The sequence below is a fragment of the Cheilinus undulatus genome, linkage group 6, assembly GCF_018320785.1.
Source record: "Cheilinus undulatus linkage group 6, ASM1832078v1, whole genome shotgun sequence".
Lineage (NCBI taxonomy): Eukaryota > Metazoa > Chordata > Actinopteri > Labriformes > Labridae > Cheilinus > Cheilinus undulatus.
Genome location: NC_054870.1, coordinates 25,712,225 through 25,726,070, shown reverse-complemented (window position 1 = coordinate 25,726,070; position 13,846 = coordinate 25,712,225). Strand labels below are relative to the sequence as shown.

General features: G+C 38.1%; 1 protein-coding gene across 2 annotated transcripts in view; it reads left to right on the top strand.

The window, feature by feature from the left end:
• The window catches only part of slc8a1b (solute carrier family 8 member 1b), a 212,397-nt gene that overhangs the window by 185,014 nt on the left and 13,537 nt on the right, over positions 1-13,846 (top strand). For both annotated transcript variants that reach the window (XM_041789129.1, XM_041789128.1), the window contains exons 8-9: positions 11,848-12,033; positions 12,499-12,588. In XM_041789129.1, coding sequence (XP_041645063.1) covers positions 11,848-12,033; positions 12,499-12,588 — 276 coding nt within the window. The remainder of the gene's footprint in view (positions 1-11,847; positions 12,034-12,498; positions 12,589-13,846) is intronic.

The following is a 13,846-nucleotide window of genomic DNA, read 5'->3' as shown; positions in this document are numbered from 1 at the left end:
AGACCGTGACATTCATCTCATGCAATAAACCTACATTTATCCAACCATTAAAGCCTCCTGAAATGTCAGTGTACTGCTGCTGTTGTGTGTGAACACTGACCTGTTTTCCCTGTGTGTATGTTTTTGTGTTTGTCGCGTGGCTAATGGAGTATTTTCCCCTGATAAGCAAACATAGACAGACACAGTGAGATTGTGTGCTTGTGAGCAGATAGACGACATGAAAAGCTTGCCAAGGTGCCATTTGGTGAACAGCTGGATCGCTGTGATACTGAATCCTAATGCATTGGTTATCGTTTACATATTGTTCTTCAAGAGCATGAAGGACTGTATGTTGTCTTTGCAGTTTGTTCTCTGATATGTGCTTTGAAGATACAGCTATGTGTGTCCTATTCATCCCCTCAGACCAGGGAAGTCATCCTTTTCTGAAGCAAAAAGACTGGAGCGTTTTTTACAGAAAACAAAAGTGTTTTCTCTTCAGTTTCCTAATGTTTTTGCAGACCAGGGAGAGAAAACACAATGAATGTTCTCCCAAAGGTGCTCCCTGTCTCATCTGTAAAACATGGCTTATAAGATGGAGATCAACCTTCTGAGTTTGCAGGCTTTTATGACTTCTCCAAACAGGAAGGAGTTTGACCAACTTTCTAACAGCTTCAACAAAAATTGTCAATCATTGTGTAATAAATTAAATACATGCAGCCCAAAAGCTGTCTCAGTTGATGGTAGAAATTTGATTTTTATTCTTTAACAAGTAAAATCAATGATGAGTGTGATGTCTTGCGTAAACTGTGCATGTATGTGGGTTTCAGGTTGAGGTGATTAAAATTCTATTTTTTTGCACAGCTTTGTTTATGGCAAGTAGCAACCTCAACAGTTAAGCTGATGCTGAACTGAAAAGACTGCAGTTCCTCAAGTGTCCACTTGAAGCAGAAGCAGCATGTTTACAGCCTGGTTAAAAAAAAAAAAGAAAAAAGGAAAACATTTTAGTCATACTTTGTCAAGAAGTACACATGATTTGCAATTAGAAATATTTGTCTTTATTAGTAGGTATTCATTTGCATTTATTGCCGGTATTTCTCCTGTGCCTTCAAAGAAAGCCTGAGGCAGGGAGAGAAGCTGCAACCCACCCCCCTCCAGAGCAGAGCAGGCATCAGTGACAACAGAATGGTATTTATTAGGTCAGAAGCAGAATAAGAGAGGAGCTGGGGTGGAGGAGGGAGGAGGGTTTCAATGTGGCTTGTAAAGGGAGCAGTAGAGCATAGGCAGGCTAGAGCAGCTTAAATATGGCAGCATGAGTATGAGCCAGAAACAGGGTTAAGAGAGGGGGGGCTGACAAGTGGGTGGAAAGAGTCACAGGTTGCACTTTAACCCGGACCAGGTGCATGGGGCGTGACCTAACCACTCAGTCATCTACACCCTGTTATTTTTCTAAAATCTTAATAAGTATGTCATGGCTCTTCTGATTAGCAAAACACTCAAAAACAATGTCTTGCAAAAAAGGAGTATCAGTGCATCCCGAGTCTTAACCCTTTGAGTCTAAAATTCTCTGTGTGGCCATTGAAGCATATTTAAATTAATTATCCAGGCTGGTTTTGATGTTAGCTACATGAATATTCTGATTTTTATATAGCTAAGTGAGCAGCTGCCAGATCAGCATGAGATGCTAGCCAATAAATAACCCATACATTTTAAAATCTGTTTTTACTTGGGGAGCTTTTTTCATTCCAATTCTATCCTTTTATTGGCAGCACTCCAATAAAGCATAATCTTATCTCAGGACATGTCCCAGTAAATGTTCAACAGTAAAAAGCATCAATTTATAGCTTTGAAGCAATTTCATGCAACGTGTTGTTGATTGAAATTATGTTACTGTAGAAATAGACTGTTTTGAGAGTGCAGCCACAAACAAACGGACAACAACATGGAGAGAAAAAAATCAATGAAAAGGAAATCAAGTGAGCAAGAAGGACAGAGAGTGAGGAAGAAAAGTCAAAGAAAGAGAAAAAGACTGATGTGCAGCCACTCCACACACTCCACTGCTCTCTAATTACTGAGTCCACACAGCGTCATTCATCACCTGTTCCACCGTGTGTGAGTGTGTAATTTATGGGCTTATTCCATGTCTGCATGTCCATGCTCAAAGAGAAGAGTGCATAAGTGGTAGGAATTCAAGGGAAACATTAAAAGAAGAAAAATACAGAGAAATGGCCCATGTTGCACTGGAGTTTTAGCCTACATTAGTCTTGCCAATAAATTTCACCTCTATATATGAAGGAAACTTTGTGTGTGTCTGAGTGCCATAATATTATTTTAATTTTAGATGGTTTTGAAGCACTCTCACACTTGGGTCACAGACCATGCTGAACCAGGGTTGTCCTCCATCTTCAGTCCCCTGCTGGTCTGCACTCACATTGCCCCAAAATATACCAAGCCTAAGCACAGTTACTTCCTGTTTGTATTAAGGCCAAAATATGACATAAGAGAAGTGCTGTCTCAGAGTCAGCACAATGGAGAACATGACTGCAACTTTACTCACTCTGGGGCTTATTTTGAGTCATTTTGATCAGATATGGCCCCCTAAAATCTGCCATTGTTTAAAATGATTATCATCAGGAATGGTTATATTAATTATACATCATATTTTCATTGTGTATCCCTGCTTCTGCAGGTGCATGAGCCCCTGTATTGTACCAAGCTCACCTCTTCTATCCATGCCAGGGACAGTAAAGTGTAACGTGCTTGAGTTTAGTACGGAGTGTTCACACTTGTCAAAAAACTAGACACTGGGTGTCAAACATGCAACTTTAAATGAGCTTAGGCCAACAACCTGTGTTTAGCCAAATGTGGCCTAAAAAAAGCACCTTTTCAGTCACCTTTGCTGCACATTTATTTCACATTCCTTCCTGTCAGCTTAATTTGCATTCTCAAGACAGTGACTGACAACGAATCGTTAACTCACTTAGTAACTGACTATTTAATTAATCCGTTTACTGACTGACCGCCTGGCTTGTCAAAAGACAGGCTGGCTGTGCTCACACTGATGGGCTGGGTGTGATGACTGCTTTCAAAGAACAAGGTTGAGATTCTTTCAGGATAGAATAAATTCTAAACAAGTTTCAAGGATGGAAGAATCATGACTCTGGGCCTTACAAGTAAGGCTGCAAAATTTAACTCCTCTGTTCTTCTCTTTTCTCTCCTGTCTTTTTTCATGAAAATGATGGAGTAGGGCGGATAGAGCAACAACCTAGTCTGATAGGGGTGAGCGCTGCCTTCAGTCAGGGCTCCTCAACTTTGCTCTTTTCCCCAGTCTTTTTTTCTAAACTCTCTCTTCAGACTTTTCGTTGTTTTCCCTCTCGTGTTCTCTTTCCTGCATGTCAGCACAGGAATATTGGTCATATTTGAGGTGGTAACTGGGGCCACTGGCTAGGTAGTACTAGTATTGTCACCTGGAGCTTGCATAAGCCTTGGGTCTGATTAAGGTGGTAATGTTGTTTAGGCTTTGATGGCAATGTGGTGGGGACATAAAGACCATCTGCTTGTTGACATGTTGGGTGGTGAAAGCTAATATGGAGGAGGGTGGCTCTTTACACCAGAGCTCACTGTTCAGCCCTCCTTTCAATCAATCAATCAGTTTATTCACAAAATCAATAATAATGTGCGGTTAAATGGTTAAATTTGTTTATCAAATTAGCTGGCACCAGATTTACAAGTGGGTTAAACTAATTACCTAACATTTTTTATAAACACTGGCTTGAAACCCTGGTCCATAATGCTCTTTTAAACTGTAATGAACCTCCTGCCACTAGAGGCCGCTGCCTTTCTGTCTGAGCTTTCTCCCCGGCTGTCAATATGAGAAGCTTAGCAGTTAGCATGTAGTAGGAGTAGTAAATAGAAATAAAATTGTATTTAGGCTGTCGGGGGTTGAACTCACGTATAACTACTCAACTGTCATGACAAGAGGCCACATATCAAAGCACGATATTAATCTATGCAGAGGAACGAAGGCTGGTGGAGCTAGCTGCTAATGTTAGCCATGCTGTATAGAGTATATCAGACTCACATCATACCTGCTGACACAATGACCCTGTGATGAATTTGACTGTTTTCTATTTTTTTTTTTTTTTTTTTTTTTTTAAATCCTGTTAAACCAATGTAAATGATGTTTTGCTGAATGGAGAAATAGACGCCTGGAACATCTCTAGCCAGAAGCTATGCGGAGCTTGTAGATAGGGTCCCCGACATGAGTCTACAGCTTACAAATCATATAATACGTAATATACAAAACAGTAAATTTAATTCAACCGGCATCCCTAGTATTAACTTGTGACTCTAAAGTACCTAAAATGTGTAACACTAATAAAGTAGTACAGTGGAGACAATGGCACTTAGAAATTTGCCATATAAATTAATTGGAGAATATTTTCCATATGGGAAACTATTAAGAATTGATCAGAGATCTTCAGCCACGAGAGGTTAAGGATAGAAACATATTTTTGTAGCAACTGTTGTCCCAAGCTCTTCTTGAAGACAGACAAAGTTGATGACATTTTGATTGCACTTTCAAGCTCATTCCTGTCAGGAGTTTTTTGTTCCTTGTGTTATGTGCATGAGAGGGAGCCCAAGTTGGAATAAAATCACATAGTCTATCATTAAGGCTACATACACATTGTACATAGAACAAGAATTTTGAAAAATGCTCCATTTGGTAGGCATCAGAAGTTTGAGGTTATTGAAATATAACCTACTATAACCTGCTGCCTGTTGGTCTGGATGGTTGACTTGTGGGGCCACTTTAATGCCCTATTTTCGTCAGGGCTTCAACAAAGATCTCTAATATCTTTCATACACAAAGCTGGAGTGAGGAGTGTGTCAGTGGCATTTAGAGAGTGACATAAGGTTGTAGAGGGATGAGGGAGATTTAGGGGGATGAAGCGAGAGAGTGACAGAGAAAATTCAATTATATAAAAGCTTTATCAGCAAAATGTGACCAAGGATGAAAAGAGTGTGCAAGACGGATTGGGGGAGAAAAAGAAATAACTTCTTTTCAGTTAACCACTTTATCAGTATGAGGCCTAACAGAGCATGGAAATAAAGAATTGAACAGAGAGGAGAGTGTACATGTCAGGCATAGAAAGAAGGTAAAGGGAGAGAGAGGTGGAGGGGTGCATGAAAATAGAATTATTTAGCTAATGAATCAGATTAGGTCTAGGGCTGAGGTGTAAGTGTCAGGAGGACTAGACACATGGATATATAGTACAGTGCCCACAAATGTAAAAAAAAAGGTTGCCAAATATTGCAGGGTTAATAAATTAAAAAGGGAAATATCTAATATGATTCTAGGCTGGATTTGTGTAGTGATGAAAATATAAAGTTGAAATGTATATAAATTCAGCCATCAGGGGGCTCTCGACCAAAATAACAAAAGATGACAATTAGATTCCACTACTTACTTCTTCTTCTGAATGGAGAACTTTTTTCAATAATAAAAGTGTGCTACATAAGATGTAACTGCTCAACAGAAAACCACCATGTTTGTTTCATGGATGAATTTCACTTAATGAGGTGTAGAGTGAATGGGTGTGAATGGGTGTGAATGAGTAGGTGTGGCCTGTGCTGCACTATACATGCTTAAGTCCATTTACCATTTGCCATAATGGCAAGAAATAATTTAGGTCCATCACAAGTAAACAGCACCAAACATGAATAAGACACATCAACAGAACAGCAGCTTCCAGGAACAGTTTGTGCTTTCCTATGTAGCAGTCTTTGAAGCGACATCAGCGTTCTCACAGCATCAGTAAACATGCGTCATAGCAGCTCTATCAAGTCGGCCACTGTGACAAGACACAGACTGTTAGAACTATAAAAATTTAGAATTTCTCTGGCTTTGAGCACTTGTAGAATTAATACAAGCAATTAAAGTACTCAGCCAAAACATATGAAGCTGTCATTTTTTTATTAATTCTGATATTTTTGTGCAAAAAATTCGACATATTGTTCCTTTAAGGCAGTGCATCCCAAAGTTTTGGCTGAGGCACACTGGTGGGTCCTAGAAGTTCTGTAGGTGGCCCGCAAGAGGTCATTTACAGTATAAAAAAATGTGATCACTTTTACATTATCAGAAATACTTCGTTACGTTACCATTTCAAGTCTCAAAAATAACAAAACTAAAAGTTTTCATTTATCATTCAAAAGTTATCATTTATCTTGTGTGATACATCTGGTGTCACGGTTTAACTGGTGTAAGACCAGCTGGAGACACTCTGTTAAACATACTTTTATAACCTGATTTTATTACAACCTCCAGAGACATTAATGCTACTTTGGCATGTTTTTGGAGATAAAAATTAAAAAAGAAAATGTAAATGACTTTGCAGATGCCTGATCAGCAGTGGCTCGTTAACTGTAGTTTGTTACCCCACACTGTAAAGTAAAATGAGTTGAGTTTACCAAAAAAATTGTCCCAAAAATAACAAGTAAACTGAACTTGGCTTTTGTGTGTAAAACAACTTGTTTATTTTAAATGTGCGGCAGTTACACTAACTTAATATTTCTGAGTAATAAATACTTATGTTGACTTTTATTATTTTAAGTGTGCCACACTAAGTGTTCAAAACTGAGATTGAAATACTAGTTTGAGTGAAACCCTCTATCACATACTTTAATCTTTAACATTTTTACCACTCAAGATAAACCAACTTCAATGACTACATGTGGCAATAGCTGAAAGGTGCACACTGAACCAGGAAGTCCTCTTCCATCATGTTTTGTATACCATCCATCATATATTGGTGTTGGTTTTTCCCACCGATGGGACTTCTCTAACTGAGTCAGTAAATTCACTCATGATGCAAAATTGTCTAATGTCCAAAGGCATTCTGGGAAAACTGTGCAGATTTTGGGATTAAAGTCAAACGATTTAAAAACAAACAAAAAAAAAGTTTGAGTTGTGTTAACTTGAAACTAAGAACAAGCTCCACCTTTTGCTGTTGGGTTTTACAGTGCACAATCACTTTACAAGCAATTTTAATGCCTCTAAAAGCAAAGCATTTGCATTTAAATTCCCTGTTTATTGAACAAAAATATTATGAATAAAAAGTAAATATTTGGTCTTATGTTGTGGTTGTACAAGGTCTTTCGGTGGGCCCCGTTAGATTTCCAGGACTTTAAACTGGGCAGCATTATACTGAAGTTTGGGAAAGGCTGCTTTAAGGGAGGCTTATGGAAAAATTTCAGGAGCAGGGTCACCTCAAACACTGCATTTCCATTTACTGAACCTGTCCGTTGCCTCCTCTTTTGTTATTGCATTCTGCACTCCTCCTTCCCAACACTTGCTGTCCAACTCTTTCTCTCCTCCTATTTATAGGATCCTGAGAGGGTTTGTAGTGCCCGGGAGCAATGGCTGGTCCCCTTTACTTTCCCAAACTGAAGTCAGCAAGATGTTACTGGGTTCCAACAGGCAGCACCTGCTTTGTATTGTTGACTTTTGACTGTAAACTATATGAAACATGGAAGTAGTCCCAATGTCATCACCTATTTGCCTCTGAGGCGTCCCATAAAAAGAATATTTACCATACTGAAAATGTTGATTCTGCTAAGCTCTCAGGCAGTCTAGTATAGGTAATATAAATGGAATATTTGTTAGATAGCTGTTAACCTCATAGAAAAAGACGTGTCCCAAAATTGTGATCCTGAATGTATTAGCAAAAAGTACTGATTTGGTGTCCAACATTTTCATTCATTACTACAAAAACTTTGAAAACAATTGTTATGAAAGTATGTGTGCTCTTAGACTAGTATTTGTCTACTGTCGTATGTGTAGGCATTGGTGGGATCACAACCACCCTTTACCACTGATACCCTGCGGTATGCCAATCCCCCATGCTTTAAGCCATTACTCTTTCAAAAATACATTTTCACATGACACTAAGTTCAGCCATCTTCTCTCTTAACCAATCAAAAGCTTACATTGCTTTTCTTATTCGGTTGTCTCAGCATTAGAGAGGGCACATAGAAATGTAATATGACCTCAGTCTAAAGATAATTCTTACTTATTTGCTTAAATATTGGAAAGGGCATGTTTCCCCTACAGTACAGGGTTTCCCAGCTTTTTCCCTGGAGAGACTAAAAAGAGGGCCAAGACTATTTTATAAGCGTATGCAAAAACTAGCACAAAAAAGACAGAAATTTAGCCATGAAAGAATGTGTGAGAGGAAAGAAGAGCTGTGAGTCAACACTGAAATAACTCAGGTAGAATCTGCTTTATAATTGATTACATTTTTTTAGTGTGTGTATCCAAACCATAAAAGTGGATGCAGCTGCAGCTCTGCAGTGACCCTCCAGTGTTCATTTATTGGCTGTAATTTGATTTGTTCCAGTACTCACCCTGTAAAGAAAGCATGTACTTTTAATTACATTAAACAAGGCATTTGATCCCTTAAGGAAACTACCGGCCCTATTAGAGTACATCAATCTTTGTGTTATCCAGTGCTAACAGAAACTAATTGCACACTAGATCTGGTTTTTGCTTGATGACTGACATATCAGGCTTTTTTTCCAACAGTATACGTACAAGAAGTAAGGGTTAAAGTGTCAACTGCTGCACTAGAATTGTTGAAACTGCTTCTCATTTGAGACCATCATGGTTATAGATCAAGCTTGCTCAAATATTCAAAATATACAATAATTATGATAGCATGAGATTAACAGGAAAAAAAATTGTATTTCAATTCTCTGACCGTATACAGTGCTTTCAGGAAGTTTTCAGACCCTTTGCAAAACACTTGAAAAATATCTCTGATGCCTCCCATTACTCTTGATTGTTGCTGAGACGTTTCTACACCTGTACAGTTAAACAGAAACAAACAGAAATCTTTTGAAATTGAATTTAGTTATATTGAGAGCTGTTGTTACAGCTTGAACTATGGCACTTTTTCCAAGGCTGACACAGTCATGTAGTTAACCCACAAAGACATATATCTACAGGCCGCACTTCTCCCTCAGAATTTGGTTCCTCTGAGCCTCTGATTTTAGAATTTTTCATCCAAACTAAAAATGTTCCTCCATCAACTCAAAACGCTGCTCACATCTTTTGTTGTAGAAATATTCCTCAATTGATTTTTCCCCAAATGTTAACTTTTAAAAATCGATTTAGCTGGAGAAAAAGACAAGCCCCAAAACAAGCCTAAACTCATTTAATTGGATACTCAAAATCAAAGGTTCTTCCAATACTTTCATGGATTTCTTTTGTGAAATATGTACAAAACAGCCCCCTGTACTAGTAAGTCCTTTGTTATGGGTTTTTTTTTTTTTTTTTTTTTTTTTTTTTTGAGAACAGTAGATTTGAAATCAATAGATGATGTCTTTACTGTTGCTGCACTCTCAATGCTGTTAGAAAAAAAACAACTTTTGTATCACTGCCTCACTCATCGATGCCACTTCTCCCCCAACAACCTGTCAAACTGAAGAAGACACCAGACCGCTGATATCAATATAAATTCCTCTTCATAATTTTAGTGTTGTATTCATGATTATTGAAAAAAGGGAAAGAAAGAAATGGGAGGGAAATATTAAGCACATGGAGCTATTTGAAAAAGACTTAACACTACTGAGGGAGGCAGAGGTCAACTTTTGTAACTTAGCAACAATCAGCGCTGGTAAAAAAGCGCTCTGAAACTGAGGTCGTGGGCGCTGACAGCACAAAGAACGGCGGTTATGAACACAGGCCATGATACACAGCTCAATGTAGGATGCAGACGGTTTTTGTCTGGTTGTTTTGAGTGTGTGAATACATCACCAGCTCTTTGTGAGCTCAACAGTACACAGTGAGTGACTGACACAGGTAAATCAATAAAGGATGAACCTGTTCACTACACCTTATCAGTCAGTGTTAAACAGCAGAGACTCTAGTTTATTCTTTCATTTGACTCATTAATAAATTGAGCAGAACAGCCGATGACACAAGGGATGGTGTCTGAGTGTGAAAAACTAATTGAAATTTCACATTTCAACTACTCAGAAGACGTGAGATGAACAAAAACAACAAAATGACTAAGCATCATGTTTAGAGCTGTTTCATGCCCTGAGGCAATCACTAGACTGAAAATGACATTCACTCCCCCACCTGCATGTACAGTGCCTATAAATGTATTCACCCTCTTGGATATTTCACTTTTATTAATTTTATAAATCTATCATGGTCAATATAATCTGGCTTTTTTTTCTAATTAAAGAAAAACACTCTTTGAATGTCACAGTGAAAACAGATTTTGACAAAGTGATGTCAGTTTAACTAAAATATGTAAGAAAAAAAAAGGGACTTTATAAATATTCAACCCCTTTTATAGTGGCAGACCTTTTTCAACAGAGGTCCAGTCAAATGGTGCTAGTAGTCTCACAATTAGTGAAATGGGGATAACCTGAGTGCAGTGAATGCGTCTCAAGTGATTGTAGTATAAACAAACCTGTGTCTGGAAGGTCCAGTCACTTGTTAATCAGTGTTCCTGGCTACCATTATACCACAAAGACAAAAGAACACCCCAAGCAATTCAGAGAAAAAGGTTATTGAAAAGAATAAGTCAGGGAATGGATGCAAAAGAATTTCCCCTGGAGTTCAGTAAAATCCATCATCAAGAAACAGAAGGAATATGGCCCATGTGTAAATCTGACTGGATCAGGCCACCCTCAGAAACTGAGTGACCATGCAAGACTAGTGAGAGAGGCCACCAAGACACCTATGACTACTCTGAAGAAGTTCTAAACTTCAGCAGCTGAGATGGGAGAGACTCTGTATACAACTGTTGTCCTGGTTCTTCACCAGTCAAAGCTTTATGGGAGAGTGGCTAAGAGAAAGCCTCTGTTGAAGAGACCTCTGCTTGAATCTGGGCTAGATTGCAGCCAAAGGTGTATCTACTAAATACTGACTAAAAGAGGGTGAATATTTATGCAGTCACTTATTTATCATTACATATTTTGTTTAATTGATATCAGTTTGTAGAAAGCTGTTTTCAATTTGACATTAAAGGGGTTTTTGTATTGTTTTTGTCCACAAAGTCAAATTATATTGACCATGATTGATTAATAAAATCAATATAAGGGTAAAAAAAAATCAGATGGCGTAAGTGCTTTTTATAGACACTGCAAAAACATGTGCACACTTAAAAAACAATTGCCCACAATTTGCTGGACTTTAAACCAGTTTACAAATCCTAGGGTACATTTCATAATCCATGTGCACAATCCAGGAAATCACATTAATGGATTTTTAAACCTTTGGTATGGATTGGCAAACTTAAAAAAAAAAATCTTTTCTTACCTGAGCCTCCAAGGGCTTTGTAAATATTCTTATCTAAAAGTGCTGCAAAAACAATGTCACTGCAGAAATGTTTACTTCACAGTGGATTAATCTTGAACAGATTTTCTACACTTTATCAACAGTAACACTTTGCAATAGTCACCTTTAGATTAAAGACAATAAAGAATGGAAAGATGTCTCTTGTTAAACACCCAAAATCAATCAAGTCATAAGGTCTGTGACTGATGTGAGTCTCAAACTAGTCATTAGTTAATCTGATGTAATTACTTCCTTCTAGGATCAATATTTCATAATCAGCAGTCAAAAACGAGCTGCATCTGCATCCTCTCATTGTGAGCAATGTTTTTCATCAAGCAATTTCTTCACAAACATTATTGATGGAGGAAATTATGAGTTCCTACAACAGCTTGTCATACAAAACGATTTATGAGCTTACTTCCTTTTCAAGCTGGAAATAATAACAGCAATGAAACCTGCCGAAAGCCAAGCTCTTGCCACCTGCTTCATCCTCTTTTTTCTTCCTTTTTTCTCCCCAGGCGAAGATGATGATGACGAGGAGTGCGGGGAGGAGAAGCTGCCATCATGTTTCGACTACGTCATGCACTTCCTGACCGTGTTCTGGAAGGTTCTGTTCGCCTTTGTCCCACCCACAGAGTACTGGAACGGCTGGGCCTGCTTCGTCGTTTCCATCTGCATGATTGGGCTGCTCACCGCCATCATTGGTATGATGACAGCTGAGAGACACTGATGTTATGAGTGCGGTATTTGCATTCATCAGTAATGAATTAGGGATAGCTTAATGAATGCAGAAAAAAGTTTTTTTTTCAAAATATGTTTATTGAGAGAAGTAATGAGATAATGGCAATGAAAAATAAAATCAACTCTCTCTTTTTTCTTTTTCTCTCATGTATAGACATAAGTATGCAGGCAGGAATGCATACACATACATTCAGATACAGTACATGCAAACACTTCAATACACCTGCACAGATATATGTAAACAAAAGCAAAACAACCCAAGCAAGGGAACAATATAGACTGTTTATTATTGAGCAAAACAAGTATTTGCTAGTTGGATTTTTTCAAGAGTAAATTCTGTATTTGATGTATGCACTTTTAAGAATATGTGCTGTATTTAAAGTAGTACTAAGAGAAATTGTTATAATAGTTTTGCTTTTGTCTTTTAGGGGACCTGGCCTCTCATTTTGGCTGCACAGTGGGCCTGAAAGACTCAGTCACAGCAGTAGTATTTGTTGCATTGGGAACCTCTGTACCAGGTGTGTATTTTTACATTCCAAATATCCCTCTATTTGACTTTCCTCCTGGACTTTAATGGCAGACCTTTCTTTCTTACACATTTGACATTTAGCTTGATGAGTCCTTTATGAGCTTAAATACCCAGAGGTATTCAATTTAGGAATATATTTGTGTTCATCAATGATCCCCTTCAGGGAGCTCTTGACATTTTCTACTCCTTGCTTCACTTTTTATTACTACAAGCTTCCATGTCCTTAACAGAATGAGTCCCTGCTGCATTGGTGTCTGTTTTATGAGGTATAACGGTGGAGTGGTGCTCACTTAACAAATACAAAGCACTTAATATAAACTAAGATGAGACAGTTATTGATGCAACTACAGAGACAGAGGCAGTAATACTGCCTTTTACCAAAAACAGTGTTTATTTGTGGCATTTCACTGATGTACAGACAAGTAACATTTAGGTTTCAGATTGTCTTTTCCGAACTTACCTAGCCCTATATGAAAAGTTTTTCCCCCCTTGTTAAATTATGAGTTAACCGTGATTAACCACTGTTTTCTTTTTGGAAAGCTGGGGTTAAGTTCACTATAGCCACACTCAGGCCTGATTACTGCCAGACTTTCTGAATAAGGAAATCATTTAAATAGAACCTGTCAGACAATGTGAAGTAGGTTAAAAGAGCTGAAAAAGCAACCATTAATGCCTTGATTTAAGAAATTCAAGCACAGACAAGGAACAAAGTCATTGACATCTGAAGAGTTACAAAACCATTTCTCAATTGCTGGGACGCCATGGTGACCATGGTGAGAGCCATTATCCACAAATGGAGATCTGCAGGCCTCACTTGACTTAGTTAAGCTCAGTGTTCATGACTGAACAATAAGAAAGAGTCCAAAGGCCAGAAACACTACTGACCAAAAAGAACACAAAAAGACTTTACATTTGTCAAAAAACATCTTGATCCCCAAGATTCTGGCAAAATTTTCTATGGATTGAAGAGACAAAAATTGGAGTTTTTGGAGGATGTGTGTCCCATTACATTTGATGCCAAAACTAAAACAGCTTTTCAAAAATATACTAGCAGTCAAACATTGTGATGGTCTGTGGCTGCTTTGATGCTTCAGGTCCTGAAAAACTTGCTGTAACTAAAGGAACCATGAATTCTGCTCTCTACCAGAAAATCCCAAAGGACAATGTCTGGCCATCAGTTCATGACCTCAAGTTCAAGCTCAAGCTCTCTTGGATTATGCAGTAGAACAATGATCCAGAACACACCA